This window comes from Symphalangus syndactylus, chromosome 1, assembly GCF_028878055.3.
Source record: "Symphalangus syndactylus isolate Jambi chromosome 1, NHGRI_mSymSyn1-v2.1_pri, whole genome shotgun sequence".
Classification (NCBI taxonomy): Eukaryota; Metazoa; Chordata; class Mammalia; order Primates; family Hylobatidae; genus Symphalangus; species Symphalangus syndactylus.
The window spans coordinates 108,281,680-108,302,982 of record NC_072423.2 but is presented as its reverse complement, the minus strand read 5'-3'; the positions used below and the strand labels follow the sequence as shown (position 1 = coordinate 108,302,982).

The 21,303-nt window shown below is 41.3% G+C and overlaps 1 protein-coding gene across 50 annotated transcripts in view; it reads right to left on the bottom strand.

The window, feature by feature from the left end:
- The window catches only part of PBRM1 (polybromo 1), a 142,681-nt gene that overhangs the window by 121,050 nt on the left and 328 nt on the right, over nucleotides 1–21,303 (bottom strand). For 13 of the 50 annotated variants that reach the window (XM_063645851.1, XM_063645863.1, XM_063645856.1 and 10 more), the window contains exons 2-7: nucleotides 20,519–20,577; nucleotides 17,731–17,872; nucleotides 17,334–17,459; nucleotides 15,200–15,352; nucleotides 14,120–14,217; nucleotides 6,469–6,616 (exon numbers count right to left, since the gene is read on the bottom strand). In XM_063645851.1, coding sequence (XP_063501921.1) covers nucleotides 6,469–6,616; nucleotides 14,120–14,217; nucleotides 15,200–15,352; nucleotides 17,334–17,381 — 447 coding nt within the window. In that variant the 5' untranslated portion in view covers nucleotides 17,382–17,459; nucleotides 17,731–17,872; nucleotides 20,519–20,577. Of the gene's footprint in view, nucleotides 1–6,468; nucleotides 6,617–14,119; nucleotides 14,218–15,199; nucleotides 15,353–17,333; nucleotides 17,460–17,730; nucleotides 17,873–20,518; nucleotides 20,578–21,104; nucleotides 21,276–21,303 lie in introns of those variants that run through there. The other 37 variants (XM_055273970.2, XM_055273903.2, XM_055273901.2 and 34 more) reach the window with 9 other exon arrangements.

Genomic DNA, 21,303 nt, shown 5'->3' with positions numbered 1-21,303 from the left:
CTGAAATCAAATTATTTATGTCTTATCTCATTACAGAAAGACTTGAGGCAGAAGACAAATGATTTGCTAAATTAAAACTAATTATGACCGGGTGCGGTGGCTCACGCCTGTAATCCCAGCACTTTGGGAGGCCAAGGCAGGCGGATCATGAGGTCAAGAGATCGAGACCATCCTGGCCAACATGGTGAAACCCCGTCTCTACTAAAAATACAAAAATTAGCTGGGCGTGGTGGTACGTGCCTGTGTTCCCAACTACTCGGGAGGCTGAGGCAGGAGAATCACTTGAACCAGAGAGGCAGAGGTTACAGTGAGCCGAGATTGCGCCACTGCACTCCAGCCTGGTGACAGAGCAAAACTCTGTCTTAAAAAAAAAAAAAAAAACCCAAAAAACCCCAAAAAACTACTTATTACTAATACACTAAGAAAGACAACTTAAAGAGATTTGATTTAAAGGATAGAAGCTAATGACGGTTCTGATGTTATTAATACTTCTAGTTTGAAATTCTTTAATACCTTGTTTCAAAATGTCTGCTCATGAAGTATAGTGGGCATAATAAACTCTTGACTGAAACCTTCTAGTAAAAACAACGTTGGATGCAATGTTTAAAAAATAAAATAAAACTTTAAAAATGCATACATGGGATGCCAATAGGAAGTAAGGATGTTCATAAAATTAAAGGAGTAAAAGCAGGAACCCAGACGAAAACCCACAACACTTAAGTCAAATGTTCACTTTGAGGGCATTTATTTGTGATAAAACCAAGCTTTCATTTCCAAAGCTTCTCTGGGCAGCAAGGAGGGAAGACAAAGGTCAGGGTCTACCAGAAGCTGGGAATCCAAAGGCCACGGCTGCACTGTTAGTGGGAACTCAAATCAGTTTCTGCACTGCCAGGGAGCAAGGACGACTGCCCATCTCAACCTCTACCTATCTAAACTCACGCCTATCTCAAACCATGGCACTGAGAGGAGAGGAGACGCATGAAATGAATCTCTGAGAACTCTTCATCATAAGTTAGCCTTAATAAAGACAAGCCACTCATCCTGGACAAGCAACAAATCATTTCTGGATGAAACTAACTTCAATTTAATGCTCCAATGATCTCTACAGATAAAGTTCCAAGAAATATGAGCCCATAGTAAAAAAATCATGAGGCACATAAGAATCAAAGAATCACAAGAGAAAGCTAGAAAAAATGACAGTGACAACAAATATATGTATTAGATATTGGAATTCAAATATTAGATTATCAGAATAATCTACCATAGAATAAAAAACAGGTGTGTTAAAAATGTTTAAAAGTTGGGCATGGTGGCCAGGCACGGTGGCTCACGCCTGTAATCCCAGCACTTTGGGAGGCTGAAGCAGGGGGATCACGAGGTCAGGAGATTGAGACCATCCTGGCTAACACAGTGAAACCTCGTCTCTACTGAAAATACAAAAAAATGAGCTGGGTGTGGTGGCAGGTGCCTGTAGTCCCAGCTGCTTGGGAGGCTGAGGCAGGAGAATGGTGTGAACTGGGGAGGCGGAGCTTGCAGTGAGCCAAAATCGCGCCACTGAACTCCAGCCTGGGTGACAAAGCGAGACACCGTCTCAAAAAAAAAAGAAAAGTTGGGCATGGTGGCACACACCTGTAGTCCTAGCTACTTAGGTGGCTGAGGCAGGAGGATCACTTAAGCCCAGGAGTTTAAGGCTGCAGTGAGCTACAACTGTGCCTGTGAATAGCCAGTGCACTCCAGCCTGGGTGACAGAGCAAGACTTTCTCTCTTTAAGAAAAAAAAAAAGGGCCGGGCACGGTGGCTCACGCCTGTAATCCCAGCATTTTGGGAGGCCGAGGTGGGCGGATCATGAGGTCAGGAGATCGAGACCACGGTGAAACCCCGTCTCTACTAAAAATACAAAACATTAGCCAGGCGAGTTGGCGGGCACCTGTAGTCCCAGCTACTCGGGAGGCTGAGGCAGGAGAATGGCGTGAACCCCGGGGGGCGGAGCCTGCAGTGAGCCGAGATCGCGCCACTGCACTCCAGCCTGGGCAAGAGCGAGTCTCCGTCTCAAAAAAAAAAAAAAAAAGTTTAAAGAAACAATGAGTTTGAAAACAATGAGTAAAGTCCTACAGACTCTAAAAAAGACGCTACTTCCTATATGTAGAAAAATTAAAATGCAAATACTAAATTTATATTTAACTAATCTAAGAGATTTCACCAAGAAAACAGAAAGAACTAAAAAAAAAAAAAAAAAAAAAAGATTATCTAAAATGCAACACAGACGCTGGGCGCGGTGGCTCACGCCTGTAATCCCAGCACTTTGGGAGGCTGAGGCGAGAGGATCACCTGAGGTCAGGAGTTCAAGACCAGCCTGGCCAACATGGTGAAACCCTGTCTCTACTAAAATACAAAAATTAGCCGGGCATGGTGGCAGGTGCCTGTAATCCCAGCTACTCAGAGGCTGAGGCAGGAGAATCGCTTCAACCCAGGAGGCAGAGGAAGCAGTGAGCCAAGATCACACCACTGCACTCCAGCCTGGGCATCACAGCCAGACTCTATCACACACACACACACACACAAAAAGGCAACACAGACACAAAGGCAGGAAATATGAAAAGTTAAGAGAAATGGAGACCTGTGGGAAGTCTAATATAACACCCAATCAGAGTTTCTACAAGAACAGGGCAAAGGCAAAATGCAAAGACACGGCTAAAAAAAAGATGATGAGAAACACCAATCTAAGATTTATGAAGCATTACTACTTGCAAATTCTATAAAGATATCCACATCTAAATATATCACAATGAAACTATAAAATACAAAAGAGAAAAAGATACTAAAGATGGCCAGAAAAGACAAGACACATAACCTTTAAAGGAACAACAATCATACTGGCGGATGACTTCTCAACAGCAAAATGGAATGAAGAATAAAGAAAGTAGTAATAATGAATGGTACTGACTCTATAAATCAATATTATTATTATTATTATTATTATTATTATTATTATTATTGTTTTTAAAGACAGGATCTCACTGTTGCCCAGGCTGGAGTGCAGTGGCATGATCATAGCACATTGCAGCCTTGAACTCTTGGGCTCAAATGATCCTTCCACCTCAGCCCCTCAGGTAGCTGGGACTACGGGTACATGCCACCATGCTCAGCCAATTAAAACAATTTTTTTTTTTTTGTAGAGATGGGATCTTAGTACACTGCCTAGGCTGGTTTCACACTCTTGGCTTCAAGCAATCCTCCTGTCTCAACCTCCCAAAGCGCTGGGATTATAGGCATGAGCCATCATGCCTGGCTGAATAGTATTTTATGGCAGGGGTCCCCAACCCCCAGGCCACGAACAGCTACCAGTCCATGGCCTGTTTGGAACCGGGCTGCATAGAAGGAAGTGAGCAGCAGGCAAGACAGCATTATCACCTGAGCTCCTCCTGTCACATCAGCAGTGGCATTAGATTCTCATATGAGTGTGAACCCTATTGTGAACTGAGCATGCAAGAGATCTAGGCTGTGAGCTCCTTATAAGAATCTAATGCCTGATGACATGAGAAGGAAGAGTTTCATCCTGACCCTGCCCCCTACATCCACTGCTGTCCATGGAAAAATTGTCTTCCACAAAACTGGTCCCTGGTGCCAAAAAGCTTGGGGACCACTGCTCTATGAGATTCAAAAATCGCCACAAAAGAACTAAAGTACACAGCACCAGCATTATAAATAAGGAAAAGAGTGATCAGAGTTGAATTATTCTAAAGTTTTTGTATTGTTTGGAGGATTAAGATCCTGATTAGCTTCTGGCTTTGATAAGTTAATGATGCATATTAAAACTTCTTAGATAAGAACTAAAAGATTATCCATAGGTGTTACAATTTCCAAATTTTAGAGGTAATAAGAGGAAAAAAGTTTTGAAAAAAATGAAATCAAAAGAAGGCATAGAGGAAAAAAATAACAAAAGGTACTGAAGAGTGAAATAAACTGAGCAAGGTGGTGTGCACCTGCAGTCCTAGCTACCTGGTAGGCTGAGGTGGGATGACTGCTTGAGTCCAGGAGTTTGAGTCTGGCCTTGGCAACTTAGTGAGACCTCATCTCTTAAAAATATTTAAGGCCGGGCATGGTGGCTCACGCCTGTAATCCTAGGACTTTTGGGAGGCCGAGGCAGGCAGATCACCTGAGGTCAGGAGTTCAGGACCAGCCTGGCCAACATGGCAAAACCCCGTAAAAATACAAAAATTAGCCGGGCATGATGGTGGGTGCCTGTAATCCCAGCTACTCGGGAGGCTGAGGCAGGAGAATGGCGTGAACCTGGAAGACAGAGCTTGCAGTGAGCCGAGATCATGCCACTGCACTCCAGCCTGGGCAACAGAGCCAGACTCTGTCTCAAAAAAAAAAAAAAAAAAAAAGGCAAAGGGTCAAGTATAATTAACCTACTTTCTAACCAGAAAAAAAAGTATAAAACAAGCTGGGCATGGTGGTTCATGCCTGTAATCCCAGCACTTGGGAGGCTGAGGTGGGTCGATCGCTTGAGCCCAGGAGTTTAAGACTAGCCTGGGCAAGATGGTGAAATCCTGTCTCTATCAAAAATACAAAAAATTAGCCATGTGTAATGGTGCGCACCTGCAGTCCCAGCTAATCAGGAGGCTAAGGTAGGAAGATTGCTTGAGCCCAGGAGACAAGGGCTGTAGTGAGCCAAGATCACACCACCGCACTCCAGCCTGGGCAACAAGGGAGATCATGTCTCAAAAAAAAAAAAAAAAATTATAAAGCCGAAGTAATTAAGATAGAAATAGAATGGCCTAGTAACAGATAAACTGGCCTATGGAACAGAATAAAAGGACAGAAACAGATCCATGAATACACGGAAATGATGACAGCAATGACTGCGAACAAATGCAGAGAGAGAATAGTGTTGGTTACACCTGTGGGAAAAAAATTGATTCCTACCTTATAAACGACAAAAATCAATCCCAGCTGCATTTATTCCTACCTTATAAAAGACAAAAATCAATCCCAGCTGCATTTATTCCTACCTTATAAAAGACAAAAATCAATCCCAGCTGCATTTATTCCTACCTTATAAAAGACAAAAATCAATCCCAGCTGCATTAAAGGCTTATATGAAAGACAAAACTATAAATCTTTAAGAAAAGCATATTAATAGAAGAATATCTTGGGCAAGAGGAATCTCTGAAACAAGATACAAATAAACCCAATTTGAAGATTGATCAATTTGATTATACTAAAATAAAACATTTCTGTTCATCAAAAAATACCATGAAAGGTGAAAAGATATGCACACAGTGGGAGAAGATATTTGAAACACACAAAATCAAATACAAAAATATAAAAAAACTAAAACACATATAATCAAAAAAGCTTTAGTATCCACAATAATTAAAAAATTTCTATGGCCTGGCATGGTCGCTCATGCCTGTTGTCCCAGCACTTTGGGAGGCCAAGGTGGGTGGATCACTTGAGGTCAGGAGTTCAAGACTAGCCTGGCCAACATGGTAAAATCCCATCTCTACTAAAAATATAAAAATTAGCCGGGCGTGGTGGTGGGCACCTGTAAACCCAGCTACTCAGGAGGCTGAGGCAGAAGAATCACTTGAACCTGGGAAGAAGAGGCTGCAGTGAGCTGAGATCGTGCCACTGCACTCCAGCCTGGGCAATAGACTTTGTCTCAAAAAAAAAATTTCTAAAGCCAGGAGTGGTGGCTCATGTCTGTAGTCCCAGCTACTCACAAGGCTGAGGCAGGAGGATCACTTGAGGCCAGGAGTTTGAGATCAGCCTGAGTAACATAGGGAGACTCTGTCTCTAAAAAAAAAAAGAAAAAAAAAATTCCAGAAATATGAAAATGACTAACAAACCAAGAGAAAAATGGGCAAAAGATGTGAGCAGACAGAGAAATAAGAATAGTTCATAATCACATGAATGTGGGTTGGGCACAGTGGCTCACGCCCATATCCCTGCACTTTGGGAGGCCAAGGCAGGCAGATTGCTTGAGCCCAGAAGTTCAAGACCAGCCTGGGCTCTTGTTTCTTGGTGAAATGTTAAGGACATAACTTGTGTCCTTAACATGGTTAAGGACAATTCAACATGGTGAAACCCTGGTCTCTACAAAACATGCAAAAATTAGCTGGGCATGGTGGCACATGCCTGCAGTGCCAGCTACTCAGAAGGCTGAGGTGGGAGGATTGCTTAAACCTGGGAGGCAGAGGTTGCCGTGAGCCAAGATCTCACCACTGCACTCCAGCCTGTGTAACAGAGCAAGACCCTGTCTCAAAAGATAATAAATTAAAATACGTAAATAAATAAGAAATAAAAATCATATGAATGTTGTCTCTTTACGAATAAGACAAATGTGAACTCAAGCCAGAAAAAGAAACTACTACTCACCTGCCAGGTTTATAAATATTAAGAAGCCAATTATCAAATTGGTATCTTCCAATCGGTATCTTTCCAAATTTCATAATGTCTTACCTTATAATAGGCCTTTGCATTGTTAAAAAGAAGCTGGAAGTCAGCAGTCAGCAAATTAACATCATCATACTCTTCCATTTTTAGTTTCTGTTGTATTTTCATCAAGTCAATGGGCTGAGAAACCACTTCATAATAGTCTGGTTGATTTCTGTTATAATTTAAATTTTTTAAAGGAGATATTAATCTGAAGTTTACAAAAAGTTTTATTTCAAAACTATTGATGGTAATGTTCAACATTCCAAGTGACAGAGCATATTAGAATCTTTCATGGACTTTGAAGCTTACTAAAAAAAAAAAAAAAAAAAAATCTGTCATCAAACTCACATTATTAGAACTAAAAGAGAATAAGAAAAGCAAGATGCACATTCATTCCCTTTTCAAAACATATGTTAATGATATAAAAACCTAAATTAACACCTGTGATGGTCTTTTATATGCTAAATATTTAATGTTTAGGGCACCAACGCTAAACCTATGTCAATGGTATCCTTTATAAATGAAGATGACTTACCTTTCATAGTGCTCAAAAGTGTGAAAACAGAGATATGTCTCAACACTCTTTATAAACTTACAAAACAGACTCTTTCTTCAGTAAGTGACCACATAAATTTTTTCTGCCAAGTACTATCAAATGCCTGTCATAAATGCTGCTACAATACCAATTACTAAAATTACAAAGGAGGAAGATGAGCCCTTGGCTTACTTAGCTTAACAAAGATGAATGGACATCAGATACATCTAAACACAACCAAACTCTTGAAAAAAAAAAAAAAAGCATGGGACTAAGAAATACAAAATTTGGCTTAGTAGTTATACTTTGCAGGAGAGGGGTAGTGAGGAACACACAAGAAACTTTTGAGGTAATTATAATGACAAAATTTCTTAAAATAATTAAGCAATTTCCTTCTTTAATTCCTTAAGTAATTTTAATGACAATTTCTTAAGTTCCCAAAGTAACTTCTTGGGTTTAGGGTTCATGGATGTTTAGTATTTTTTCTGGCTTTCTTCAAATGAAGTTCCAGGAGACAAGTAAACCTACTGAAAAACGATGTGACTATTTTCTCAATTCTCCCACGGGGTAGGTATTCAGCCCCATTCTAGATGTGTAAGAGCTAAGTTATTACAAATAACATCATGGCGATTAAGGCTAAAATCTCTCTTGGAACCTTAGCTGACAGCTTATAGCCATTCTTTTATTATGTACATTTAAATTATTTTTTAACTTGTATTCTGACATAAAAGTTGCAAAAATAGTACTTTTTTTCTGAACCATTTGAATAAGCTCTGACATGATGCCCCATCACACCTGATAATTTAGTGTTTGTTTCTCACAAACAAGGACCACAACTCAACCATCAAAATCAGGAAGTGAATGTTAACACAGTACAGTTGACCACTGAACTGTGCAGGTCCACTTACATGGGAACTTTTTTCAACCAAAAAAATCAGAATATTGAGAAATCAGAGAAAAAGCAGAAAGAATACTGATGCTGTCTGTGGTATCAAGGAACCTTCTCACAGCAAACATTAAGGCTTTGATAACTTAATATCCAAGATGGTCCTCTCCATCTGGGCCTACTGGACCCACAGTCCAGTGCTCCTTGCTGAGGCAGGACCCTAGCAGTGTCTCAAGCTAAGGGGATTATCTGTAGACAATTGAGAATTCAATGAGGACAGGTGCCTACAAAGGACACTATCCCCCAGAATCACTGCTACAAGGTTCCTCACAAACATTTTTAGAATTACCACAAAGACAAAAGAAAAATCAAGATCCCAACCTCTCACTCTATGTCATATGGTCAAAACAGGGTCCCCCCATTTCAAAATGAAATACTTCTAATTTCTAACAGTACTAATTTTTTCGGAAATCAAACATACAGAAAACCATCAAAAGTAAGAATCATCCTTATAATCCAGAATAAATAGCACCATTTGTATTTTTATAGACATTCTTCCAGACTTCTCTATAGGCACATGTACACACAAACCAAATTTAACATAAACAGGATTATATTGTATGTTCTTTCAAAACAACTTTTCTCTTTCAACAATAGGTGAGGGCAGTCTGGCATATGGCTGCAAAGTAACCAAAATGCAAAGTTTTAATCAGAATGACGAGAAACACTAGCCCCGGTGTGCAGAGAGCCTGCCGGCTACTCCCTACCCCATTCTCCCTTCTTCTCAGGATGACAGCATTCTAAGCTGCTGCATGGCTACTAAAGACTGTATTCTCAACCAGCATGGTGTTGCATGCCTGTAGTCCCAGCTACTTGGGCGGTTGAGGGAGGACTGCTTGAGTCCAGGAGGTCAAGGCTGCAGTGTGCAAAGATGGTGCTTGTGAGTAGCCTGCATTCCAGCCTATGTGACATGGCAAAACCTCATCTCTAAGGAAAACAAAACAAAACCTTAAAGACCATATTTATTCTCCAGCCTCACTGCAGCTAGGTTCTAGCCAATATGAGAGCTGAAGTGTGTCATATCCAAGTCATGTCCTTAACATTCATTCTTTTTCCATACTGGCTGGAAGGTAGTTGTGGTAGTGAGTCATCTCAGAACATGCAGGCAAGGGTGATACCACAAAGACTGCAGAATACAGTTGGCTAATACTTGTACCTTGACAACTTCACAGAACAAGACTTTTACACAAGAGAAATTTCTCTTTTGTTTCAGCCATTGTTGATTTGGATGTCCCAGCACAAAGCAGACTAATACAGTAACTGAAACAAAGTATCAAAAAGGTATTCACAAATTGTGTAGCTCTGAGGAATACTAATTCTCATAAGTACTTGAGAAAAAACACACATTCCACAGAGGAGCGTCAGAAAAAAAGGCACCATTATCTTCGAGGTTGTAACATGACAGTGGTCCAGCACCCAAGGTGTGTATCCTCTGCCCCTCAGCACTAGCCTGCTGGCGAAAAGGAGGCAGCAGAGGGACGGTATCTTCTATAAAAGTTGTTCTGTATACTTCAGCATGATGCTGCTACTCTATACCACATAATGGTTAACAGTACAGGCTTTGGAGTTAGAACGACTTTAGTCTAAACACCAGTTATCTTTTAGTAGTTACAAGAACTTGTGCAAGTTCTCACCTATAAACTGTGATAACTCAGAATTTTAAATAAGATATGATCGGGAAAATGCTTGGTATTGTGTCTAGAATGTGGCAAACAATAAATACATGCTTTTACTACTTTATGCTAATTAAATAACAACTCTCAGAAGACTATTATTGACAAACCAACTCAAATATGGAGACGGTTACCTCATTTTAAAAACAATGCTTCCTTTTTGGCCATGGCTAATTTGCTAACTTACAGGGCTCTCCTAATTCAGGATGATGATGCTGCACTCAGTGGCTCACTCGTTGAGGTGAGAAATTTGCCTCCAGTTCAACTTAGAACTTGGTAGCTACCCACTGTAGCATCAACAATCATGAAAGAATCTAAATCTTTAGTTAACTCACAGCTTTCTACAGCTGCTGTAACAAATTACCACAAACTTCAGGGCTTAAAACAAAACCCATTTATTATGTTAGTTCTAGAGGTCAGAAGTCCAAATGGGTCTCACTGGTCTAAAATCAAGGTATTAGCAGGGCTGCATGCCCTCTGGATATTCTAGTACAGAGCATCTAGCGAAAAAGGTTTCCTTGCCTTTTTCAGCTTCTAGAGCTCACCTGCATCCCTTGGCTTGTAGTCTCCTTCCTCCATCTTCAAAGCCAGCAGTATAGCATCTTCAAATCTCTGACTGAACTTGTCTCTCTCTTCCCCATTTAAGGACCCCTGTGATTACACTGGACCCACATGGATAATCCAGGATAACCACTCCAATTCAAGATCAGCTGATTAGCAAACTTAATTCCCCTCTGCCATGTAACACAATATATTCACAGGTTTCAGGGATTAGAATGTGGAAATATTTGGGGACCAGTTTTCTGACTAACACACTCATATACGTTTTCAGAACAAATAACTTCAATTCCCAGAGGGTTTTTCTTTGGCTTTTTTTTTTTTTTTTTTTTGAGTCAGAGTTTCACTCTTGTTGCCCATGCTGGAGTGCAATGGCGTGATCTCCGCACACCGCAACCTCTGCCTCCTGGGTTCAAGTGATTCTCCTGCCTCAGCCTCCCGAGTAGCTGAGATTATAGGCGCATGCCATCACGCCCAGCTAATTTTGTATTTTTAGTAGAGATGGGCTTTCTCCATGTTGGTCAGGCTGGTCTCAAACTCCTGCACTCAGGTGATCCACCTGTCTCGGCCTCCCAAAGTGTTGGGATTACAGGCATGAGCCACCACACCTGGCCAATTGCCAGAGTTTTGAAGAGAATAGTGATTATATTTTGAGAGCAAGAGAGGAAAGATGTTTGAGTTAGGGGAACATACCTTCCATAGGAAGGTATGTGCAAGATGCCTCTCTGTGTAATTTAAAAAAACTGATCCCTTTTAACTATCACTGTGACAACCTCAATACTGTCTTAACAGCTATTAATTTTTTTTATTAATTTTTAATTTTTTTGAGACAGAGTTTTGCTCTTATTGTCCAGGCTGGAGTGCAATGGTGCGATCTCAGCTCACTGCAACCTCCGCCTCCCGGGTTCAAGCAATTCTCCCACCTCAGCCTCCCAAGTAGCTGGGATTACAGGCACCCACCACCACGCCTGGCTAATTTTTGCATTTTTAGTAGAGACAGGGTTTCACCATGTTGGCCAGGCTGGTCTTGAACTCCTGACCTCAAGTGATCCACCCGCCTCGGCCTCCCAAAGTGATGGGATTACAGGCATGAGCCACCGCGCCCAGCCATAAGAACTATTAATTTTTATACTGCCTGTGTGAACCAGGTATTAAAAAACAAAATGAAACAAAAAAATTACGTAATTTAAAAAATATGCTTCACTCTTGGCCAGGTGCGGTGGCTCATGCCTGTAATCCCAGTACTTTGGGAGGCTGAGGCGGGTGGATCACCTGAGCTCAGGAGTTTGAGACCAGCCTGGCGAATATGGCAAAACTCCGTCTCTACTAAAAGTACAAAAAAAATTAGCCAGGCATAGTGGTGTATGCCTGTAATCCCACCTACTCGAGAGGCTGAGGCAGGAGAATCGCTTGAACCCAGGAGGTGGAAGTTGCAGTGAGCCAAGACTGTGCCACTGCACTCCAGCCTGGGCAACAGAGCCGGACTCCATCTCAAAAAAAAAAAAAAAAAGCTTCAGTCTCAAGGAATTAGAGAAAAGAAGAGCAAAATAAACCCAAAGCTAGCAGTAGATAATAAATAGAAAGGAGGGCCAGTGCTGTAGTTCATGCCTGTAATCCCAGCACTTTGGGAGGATGAGGTGGACAGATCACTTGAGGTCAAGAGTTTAAGACCAGCCTGGGCAACAAAGTGAAACCCTATCTCTACTAAAAATACAAAAATTAGCCAGGCATGGTGGCACACGCCTGTAATCCCAGCTACCTGGGAGGCTGAAGCATAAGAATCGCTAGAACCTGGAAGGCAGAGGCTGCAATAAGCCATGATCACGCCACTGCACTCCAGCCTGGGCAACAGAGCAAGACACTGTCTCAAAAAAAAAACAATCAGTTGGTTTTTTCAAAAGATCAACAAAATTGGTAAACCCTTAGCTAGATTAAGAAAGAAAGAGCTGAGCACGGTGGCTCATGCCTGTAATCCCAGCACTTTGGGAGGCCAAGGTGGGCAGATCACCTAAGGTCGGGAGTTTGAGACCAGCCTGACCAACATAGAGAAACCCCGTTTCTACTAAAAATACAAAATTAGCTCGGCGTGGTGGCACATGCCTGTAATCCCAGCTACTCGGGAGGCTGGGGCAGGAGAATCGCTTGAACCTGGGAAATGGAGGGTGCGGTGAGCTGCGATCGAAATCACACCACTGCACTCCAGCCTGGTGCGAAACTCCATCTCAAAAAAAAAAAAAAAAAAAGAGAGAGAGAGGCTGGGTGTGGTGGCTCACACTTGTGATCCTAGCACTTCAGGAGGCCAAGGTAGAAGGATCACTTGAGCCCAGGAGTTTGAGACCAGCCTGGGCAACACAGGGAAACCCTGTCTCTACAAAAAAAATAAAATAAAATAAAATAAAAAAATATATATATATCTCCTTACCTAACACTACATACATATTTTTTAATATGTATGTAGTGTTAGGTAAGAATCCAGCATATTTTTACGTATATAAATAAAAAATACACGTTGTATATACAATATATATATTTTATGTGTTTACTATATACATACACACATATATATAACATATATATTAGCTGGGTATGGTGGCATGCAGGTGAGAGGACTGCTTGAGTCCAGGAAGTTGAGTCTGCACTGAACTGTGATTGCCACTGCCCTCCAGCCTGGGTGCCAAAGCAAGATCCTGTCTCAAAGAAAGATAGAAAGAAGGAAGGAGGGAGGGAAGAAGGAAGGGAGAAACGAGATGCAAATAACTAAAATCATAAAGAGGAGACATTACAACCAATGCCACAAAAATAAAAAGGATTATGAGAGTTCTAGGAAAACATGTATGCCAACAAATTAGATAAACTAGAAGAAATGGATGATTTCCTAGAAACACACAACCTGCTAAAGAAATGTCTGGTTAGAATTCATCAGTGAAGCTATCAGTCTACGGCTTTTCTTTGTGGGAGATTTCTTATTACTGATTCAGTCTCCTTACTAGTTATAGGTTTACTCAGGCTTTGTATTTCTTTAGCAGGCACCCGCCACCAAGCCCGGCTAATTTTTGTATTTTTAGTAGAGACGGGGTTTCACCATGTTGGCCAGGCTGGTCTCGAACTCTTGACCTCAGGTGATCCACCCGCCTTGGCCTCCCAAAGTGTGGGGATTACAGGAATGAGCCACTGCACCCGGCCTTGCGCCTGGCTAATTTTTGTATTTTTTAGTACAGACAGGGTTTCGCCATGTTGGCCAGGCTGGTCTCGAACTCCTGGCCTCAGGTGATTTGTCCACCTATAGACCTCCCAAAGTGGTGGGATTACAGGCATGAGCCACTGTGCCCGGTCAGTACTCTTTTTTAAATATTTATTTTTAGGCAAGCTCTTGCTCCATCACCCAGGTTGGAGTGCAGTGACACTCATGGCTCACTGCAGCCTCAAACTCCCAGGCTCAAACAATCCTCCCACCCCAGCCTCCCTAGTAGCTGGGTCTATAGGTGAGCACCACCACACCTGGCTAATTTTTTAAAAAATTTTTTGTAGAGATGGGTCTCACTATGTTGCCCAGGCTGGTCTCAAATTCTTGGCCTCAAGAGATCTTTCTGCATAGGTCATTTTTTTTGTTTTTGTTTTTAAGAGACGGGGTCTCATTATGTTGCCCAGGCTGGTGTCAAATTCCTTGGATCAAGCAATTCTCTTGCCTCAGTCTCTCACGTAGCTGGGATTACAAGTGCATGCTCCTGTGCCTGGCTCAAAAAATCAAGTAGCTGGGATTATAGGTGCATGTTACTGTGCCTGGCTCAACAGATTTTTAATTTAAAAAAAGCTTCACTACAGCTTGACTACTAAAGACTAAAATTGGACCCCAGTATCATTTAAGCCATTCTCGCCAACAAAAAGCTCAATTTCCAAACACTTTAATACACATGAACTCTGGACCAAATGCCCCCCAACTGTACTGATGTACTTCCAACTCACCTTCGCTTTGGTGCCCTAATGAAGAGCTCGCAGAGAAGTCTGCCCTGTTCATCCTTATAGTCTCGGATGGTATTATAGAGTTCATGGCACACGGCAATCTACACATTAGCAAAGGAGGAAAAAATCACTAAAAAAGTGAACAGAAAGCCAGTGTAGACATAAGAATTATTTCCTATTCTTCAATAAAAGGCAAGTAGAGAAGAAAAATGATGACTCTCAATATTACCAAACATGCAAAAGTCTGAAATATGCTGACAATATGTCTCCTTTCAAACAATTGAGTTGACTAACTTTTTGGTATCTTTCATCAGATCTATGCTCCTGGTGATTTTGTCTTTTAAACTATATCAGTTCATCACTTTCTTGCTTAAAGTCATCCAACTGAAGGGTTTTTTTTCTTTTAAACTAAATCAATTCATCACTCTCTTGCTTAAAGCCATCCAACAGAAGGGTTTATCACTTCACAGAGAATAAAATCTAAACTCCAAATATTGCTTGTGTGGGCCCTACACACTCTGAATGGGTGGAGCTTGCCAGTTTCCTTCTCCTTCCTGACCATCTACTGCTCTGTAACCAAGACACACAAAACTCATCCCTGACCCAGCCCCTCTGCACTGGTTCTCTCTGTCTGGAACTCTCTTCCAGGGGATTCAGGCCAAAACAGTCCAAATCACCCAAAATTTTCTTCTTAGCACTTATTACTAGCTGAGCATACATTATTATTTATTTGTTTACTTGTTTACATTCTACTTCCCCCGCCTGGAATCTAAGTTCCATGTGGAACATGGGCTTGTTTCCCACATGGCTATATCCCAACCATGAGAACAGTGCTTGTCATGCGATAGTCACACAGTTATTTGCTGAATTAATATATGATGTAACATACCGAAATTATTCATAAGATCACACTATTACTCTAAGACTTAGCTGAATACATAATGTTCATAAAAGAAAAGACTATCAATCAAGAGAATCTTAAAAAAGTGGAGATGCCTTGCATCGTAACAATTTTACCATTAAAGGGAAGATAGGGGAATTGTGGGAAAAGCAGGCAGAAACAATGTAATCCAAGTTACTCACAGGATCTACAGTTGGAAGATTGGAAAGTCTCCTCCTTTTCCTGCTTGGGCCTGGTGTTGACACAGAATGGTGCCCATCATCAAAGTCCCCGCTGACACTGCTGGAAGGGGAGGTAGCTCTTCTTCTCTTGGAACCCATGGAATCCAACTTCTTCTATAAGAAATAATTAGCCATGTTCTTACATTTAAATAGACTCTGTCACCAAGTCTTCAGCTGGACACCTGCTACCAAACTCCTGGCTCACTTAGGAGGATATTTTAACGTGTTGTAGTTTAACTAGCTATAAGTTTTTGTGTGTGTGTGTGTTTTTTTTTAAACCCTGGACTTCCTTGTTTTAGTCTTTCACTTACCAGAATGCTATACTTTCAATTTTGATGGGACAAATTCAACAAAAGCATACTCATTTGTATATCACCAATCTTGAGTGACTCAACTTCTGGCTCCAAATTTGCCCTAGACTATAGAGTTTCCCAACCTACATGTAGTAGTACATTAGTGTGCTGAAGGTATTAAGCCTTCAGCTCATGAGGCAATCAGGCAGGCCTGGGGTATAGAGGCTCCAAGGTATTCACTTCTGGAGTCAGCACCTCATCTGCTTCTCCATGTGCCTTACAATTATGATCATTTGCTAGGTGGGCCATCACGTGGAAAAGAGCAAGAAGCAGAGCTTAGGACAAATGAGTAGTGCAAAAAGGTAAGGGGACAGATGACAATTAACCTTCTAGCATCTTAGATGTACTCTAAAATTAATACCCTGAAAATGAATGTTCTCCATTCATTAAAGCAGGATCCACAAGACATATTCCTGGAAAACACTTAATGAGACTTGCTATACCTAGACAGAGGTACAAACTATCCTTTGAAACTCTTCTGTCAATTCAAACTAATCACCTTTTAGTGATATGACATACTCTATTTAACTATAACACCTACTCTATTTAACTATAACACTTTTAACTATAACTCTATTTACAACACAAGAAATGCAACCACTGAAATGATCTGCTACAGATAGTATATACCCAAGAAAGTCCTGCAATGCTTATATTGCAATACAATCTAACAACACTATCAAACAATATATTGTGATTTGAAAGGCCTTTTTCTTTCTTTTTTTAGATGGCGTCTCGCTCTGTCACCAGGCTGGAGTACAGTGGCACGATCTCTGCTCACTGCAACCTCCGCCTCCCAGTTTCAAGCGATTCTCCTGCCTCAGCCTCCAGAGTATCTGGGACTAAGGCGTGTGCCACCACACCCAGCTAATTTTTGTATTGTTAGTAGAGACGGGGTTTCACCATGTTGGCTAGGATGGTCTCGATCTCTTGACCTCGTGATCCGCCCATCAAAGGCCTTTTTCTAAAGCTAAAAGAAAAAAAAAGATCCCAGTTTCACTCATCAACACTGAAGGGGTAGATCCTTCAGCCCCTGAGGTAGTCAGGCAGGCCTGGGGTTCAGAGGCCCCAAGGTATTCACTTCTTGAGTCAGCATCTCATCTGCTTTTCCATGTGCCTTACAATTATGAGGAACCTCATAGAACTAGAGTACCTCATAATTGTAAGGCACATGGAAACACTGAATTTCAGGACACTACGACGCCAGCGGCTGAATGATTAGAACAGGAGAACACTGGTTGCCAGCAGTATGGAAAGAAAATTTGGGGATCTCCAGGAAACAGAAAGAAGGAGCAAAAGAATCACATTTGAAAATCCTGGTGGGCAATTAAGGAAAAAGAGAAGTCTCAGATCTCTTTTTCCAAACTAAAGTCCACGTGGTGTTTAAAACAAAATCTACCACGATGATGTTCCTTACTCTAGGCTTCGGTTTGTTATACAGTATTATTAGTTTGAAGTTGGCTAAAAGTAATTAAAAGCGTCAAAAGGATTAGCCAAAACTTAGCCAAGTTTTGCTGATTTTTGTTCCTTTTATAAAAAGCTGATCAACAGGGCTCAATTCATTAAGATAAAGGAATTAAGGACCAATCCCTTTTAAACAATCTATGACAAAGACACAAGTGAATTTGATGAACATAGGGAGGGAATCTTTATGGAAAGGATAACAAAAATTTAAGAAAGGTGGAAGGAAAAACTCAAGGAAGGACAGAAAAGGGAAAGGGTGTAGATAATCAGTAATTTACCAGCTTTACCAGAGCACAACCAGCGCCTCGAAAAGCCAGTCTCCTCATTATGTCTGAAAGCCAAGTGAAGCCAGTGGGAGAAGGAAGGGCTTTAGAAGTGCTGATTCAGTGTTAGTATATTCAAAACTGAAAAAGAAGAACAAGGCAGAGAAGGGGCAAATAGAAAAGAAGGGTCAGAAGGAGTAAAAATGAGTACGAATAGATAGAAAACATTCAAATAGAACTACTAAAGGAAGATAAAGAGAACTGGAGAAAACAGGCATATCAGTTCTCTTGTACCTATCAAACAAACTGCTGCAAAGGCTCAGGCACTAATAGTACCTGACAGTTCTTCCATTTTAAAACCAAATGCTTTCATATGTTTAAAGATGTCTCACTGATGTTCCCCTTTACTCACATTAGGAATGACTGTCAATTCCAGGAATGAAGCATGCCTGCCCAACTGCCCCCTAGTCAATAAGAGCAGAGTTCAATCACAGAGCTGGAATGGAGAGTGAATACATGTGGGAGGCTCACATGTGACACCAAGTGTTGGCAAGCTGGAATAAACCAAGAATGGCTCATGTGAGCAAAAGGTCTAGAAAACACCCTCCCCCACAAAAAAAAAAATTCAGAGAAAGAACATTTATTTCCAAAAGTCCTATCTGCATTGGAGACACCATATAAAAATTTGACAAGGTTTAAAAAAAAAAAAAAAGGCCAACCATTTTGGCAGGAGTTCAAAATTACTTTCATAAATAATCCACTGAAAATCAAATGACAAAAAACATAAATTATCAGCATGTGTATGTTGTTCAGATGACACAATGTCCCAATATCCTTGAATCATTCATTTACTTTGGTAAGATAAGAAAAAGTTTCAACTTAAGGATAATTTTCAAGTATTTTATTATCCATGGGACACATTTTAAAATGTATTTTGAAAGTCTGACAAGAAGGGCAATGTTATGAGGTGGGAGAAACAACAGGACCTTTGCTCCTAAGACCAGAATAGGAGTCCTAAGTCTTCTGCCTCTCATTATCAGCTTGATGTTGTCTGATCAGTTGATGTAACCTCTCAGATCTGTTTCTTCACCTCTAAAATGAGAACGTAATGCCGGGAGTGGTGGGTCATGCCTGTAATCCCAGCACTTTGCAAGGCCGAGGCCAGTGGATCACTTGGGGCCAGGAGTTCGAGACCAGACTGGCCAACGTGGTGAAACCCTGTCTCTACTAAAAAAAAAACACAAAAATTCGGCCGGGCGCAGTGGCTCATGTCTGTAATCCCAGCGCTTTGGGAGGCTGAGGGGGGTGGATCACCTGAGGTCAGGAGATCAAGACCATCCTGGCTAACACGGTGAAACCCCGTCTCTACTAAAAATACAAAAAAAGTTGGCTGGGCGTGGTGGCACGCGCCTGTAATCCCAGCTACTTGGGAGACTGAGACAGGAGAATCGCTTGAACCCGGGAGGCAGAGGTTGCAGTGAGCCGAGATGGCACCACTGCACTCCAGCCTGGGCGACAGAGCAAGACTGTCTCAAAAAAATAAAAAAATAAAAAATTAGCTGGCTGAGGCAGTGCATGCCTGTAAACCCAGTTACTCGGGAGGCTGAGGCATGAGAATTGCTTGAACCCAGGAGGCGGAGGTTGCAGCAAGCCGAGATAGTACCACTGCACTCCAGTCTGGGTGACAGAGCGAGACCGTCTCAAGAAAAAAAAAAAAAAAACATAAAGTGAAATCACTTCTGCATGTTCCCCAGGCACAGGAACAGCATGTTCATTTTTGTAGACCTGTCTTATAGAATAGTATTTGGTATAGATTATGTGCTCAATTTATCTTTTAATAAATGTATTAAAAGTGCACTTAGGGCCAGGCACAGTGGCTCATGCCTGTAATCCCAGCAATTTAGGAAGCTGAGGTGGGCAGATCACCTGAGGTCAGGAGTTCAAGACCAGCCTGGCCAACATGGTGAAACTCCGTCTCTATCAAAAATACAAAAAATTATCTAGGCAAGGTGGTGGCATGCGCCTGTAATCCCAGGTACTCTAGAGGGTGAGGCACAAGAATTGCTTGAACCAGGGAGGCAGAGATTGCAGTGAGCCGGCATCGCGCCACTGCACTCCAGGCTGGGGGACAGAGTAAGACTTTGTCTCCACAAAAAAAAAAAAAAAGTGCACTTGAGAAGTTTAAAAAAGTTTATTTGTATAGTTTAAAAGGCCTCAGCCAGGCACAGGGTCTCATATCTGTAATCCCAGCACTTGGAGAGGCTGAGGCAGGATGACCGCTTGAGGCAGAGAGTTCAAGACCAGATTGGATAGCATAGATTGACCTTGTCTCTACAAAAATAAAAATTAGCTGGGTGTGGTGCTGCACATCAGTAATCCCAGCTACTCGGGATGCTGAGGTGAGAGGATTGCTTGAGCCTAGGAGCACAAGGCTTCAGTGAGCCATGATCACTTTACTGAACTCCAGCCTGGGCAACAAAGTCAGACCTTGTCTCAAAAAAAATAAAAATAAAAATAAATAAAATAAAAAATAAAAAGCCTGTAAGCATCCCTTCAGCAATTTTGTCTTTCCATGAAGAAGAAAGACAGATTCCAGAGTTCAATTCCAAGTTTTAAAATGGCCTTGATTACAGTTACAAGTTCAAAAGTCTAACAATCAATAATTTATAGTGGACAGTTAAGAATACTTAATAATGTGCAACTGGGAGAATATCGACTTACTATAGACAAACAGTGTATTTCGACCGTTTATGAACTTTAGCCCTCTCCTGTATTTCTAGTAATATTTAGCAATACAATACATGCTTAAAACAAAATCTTGGAAAACAAGACTCAAAGGAAAAAAAAAACACCTATAAACGTACTTCCAAGAAAAAAACCATTCTTAACGTTGTCATTCACAGTTTTTGGTATTCATGCCTTAGTTACCTATTATTTTTTACCAAAACGTTAACAAACCACATATATTATTCTACAGCCTGTGTTTTAGTGAAGATTCTTCCAAGTCAACATTCTTCCCCATGATGTTTGATGACTTGATAGTAATCTATCATATAGATATACCACAATTTACTTATCTTGGGAATTTTGGTAGGATATTAACATTTGAGGTATTTTGTACATTCCCAAAGCCAAAGAAAGCGGTCAAGGCCCTTCCATTCATCCACACATAAACTCTTTATTGTTTTAATTTGAAACACCTCTTCAAAACATATTTTCCAATCTTCCATTTTGGAGCTCAAAATCAAATATGGGCGACCTGTAAGTAATAAAGCAAAAATTATGCTACTCTTTTATGTGCATGAGTCCAATTTGCACTTTTTGGGGAAAAGCACATAGCCAAATGGAGAAAAAAATAATACCTAAAATTATTTGTCAAGAATCCTAATGTGTTGGAAAGTAAGTTAATTAAAACATTTTACCCCAACATACGCTTCTATAATTATTGTAAGAATTTCTATATCCACTATACCGTGTACTTATTTTTCAGGACTTTTTCTATGTTTTTGCAACTCTTTCTTCCCCTTTAAATTAAAACTTATTATAATAACAAAACCGTGCTTCCCCAAACCAAGAAATATACAGTTTCCAAAATCCCGGATTCTTTGTGGTGTTGAGATGAGAAGCTGAAATATCTGGCCTCTACTATAAATACAAGTCCCATTGATTAAAATACCCGGAAAAAATACGGAAAGAAAATCACTAAGAGTTTGTGTCGAACCGTCAAGAAACAACAACAAAAAAAAGAGGCCCTGAGCAACGGAGGAAATGAAGGACTTTCCCGACCTGTCACTGGTATTGGGGACTGAGGGAAACGTTGACAGCTTTGAAGCTGCCCCGCGACGAGCGGGAAAGAGGAGCGCGGGGAGTTTCCGACCCGTAGTGCGCCTTTGTCCCTGCCGGCAGGTGCGACAAGGCTACTGGGCCCATCCGGAGGCCCGCCGCCGCGCCCCGCCCAGCCTCGCGCGCCCGGCCCGACCGGCGC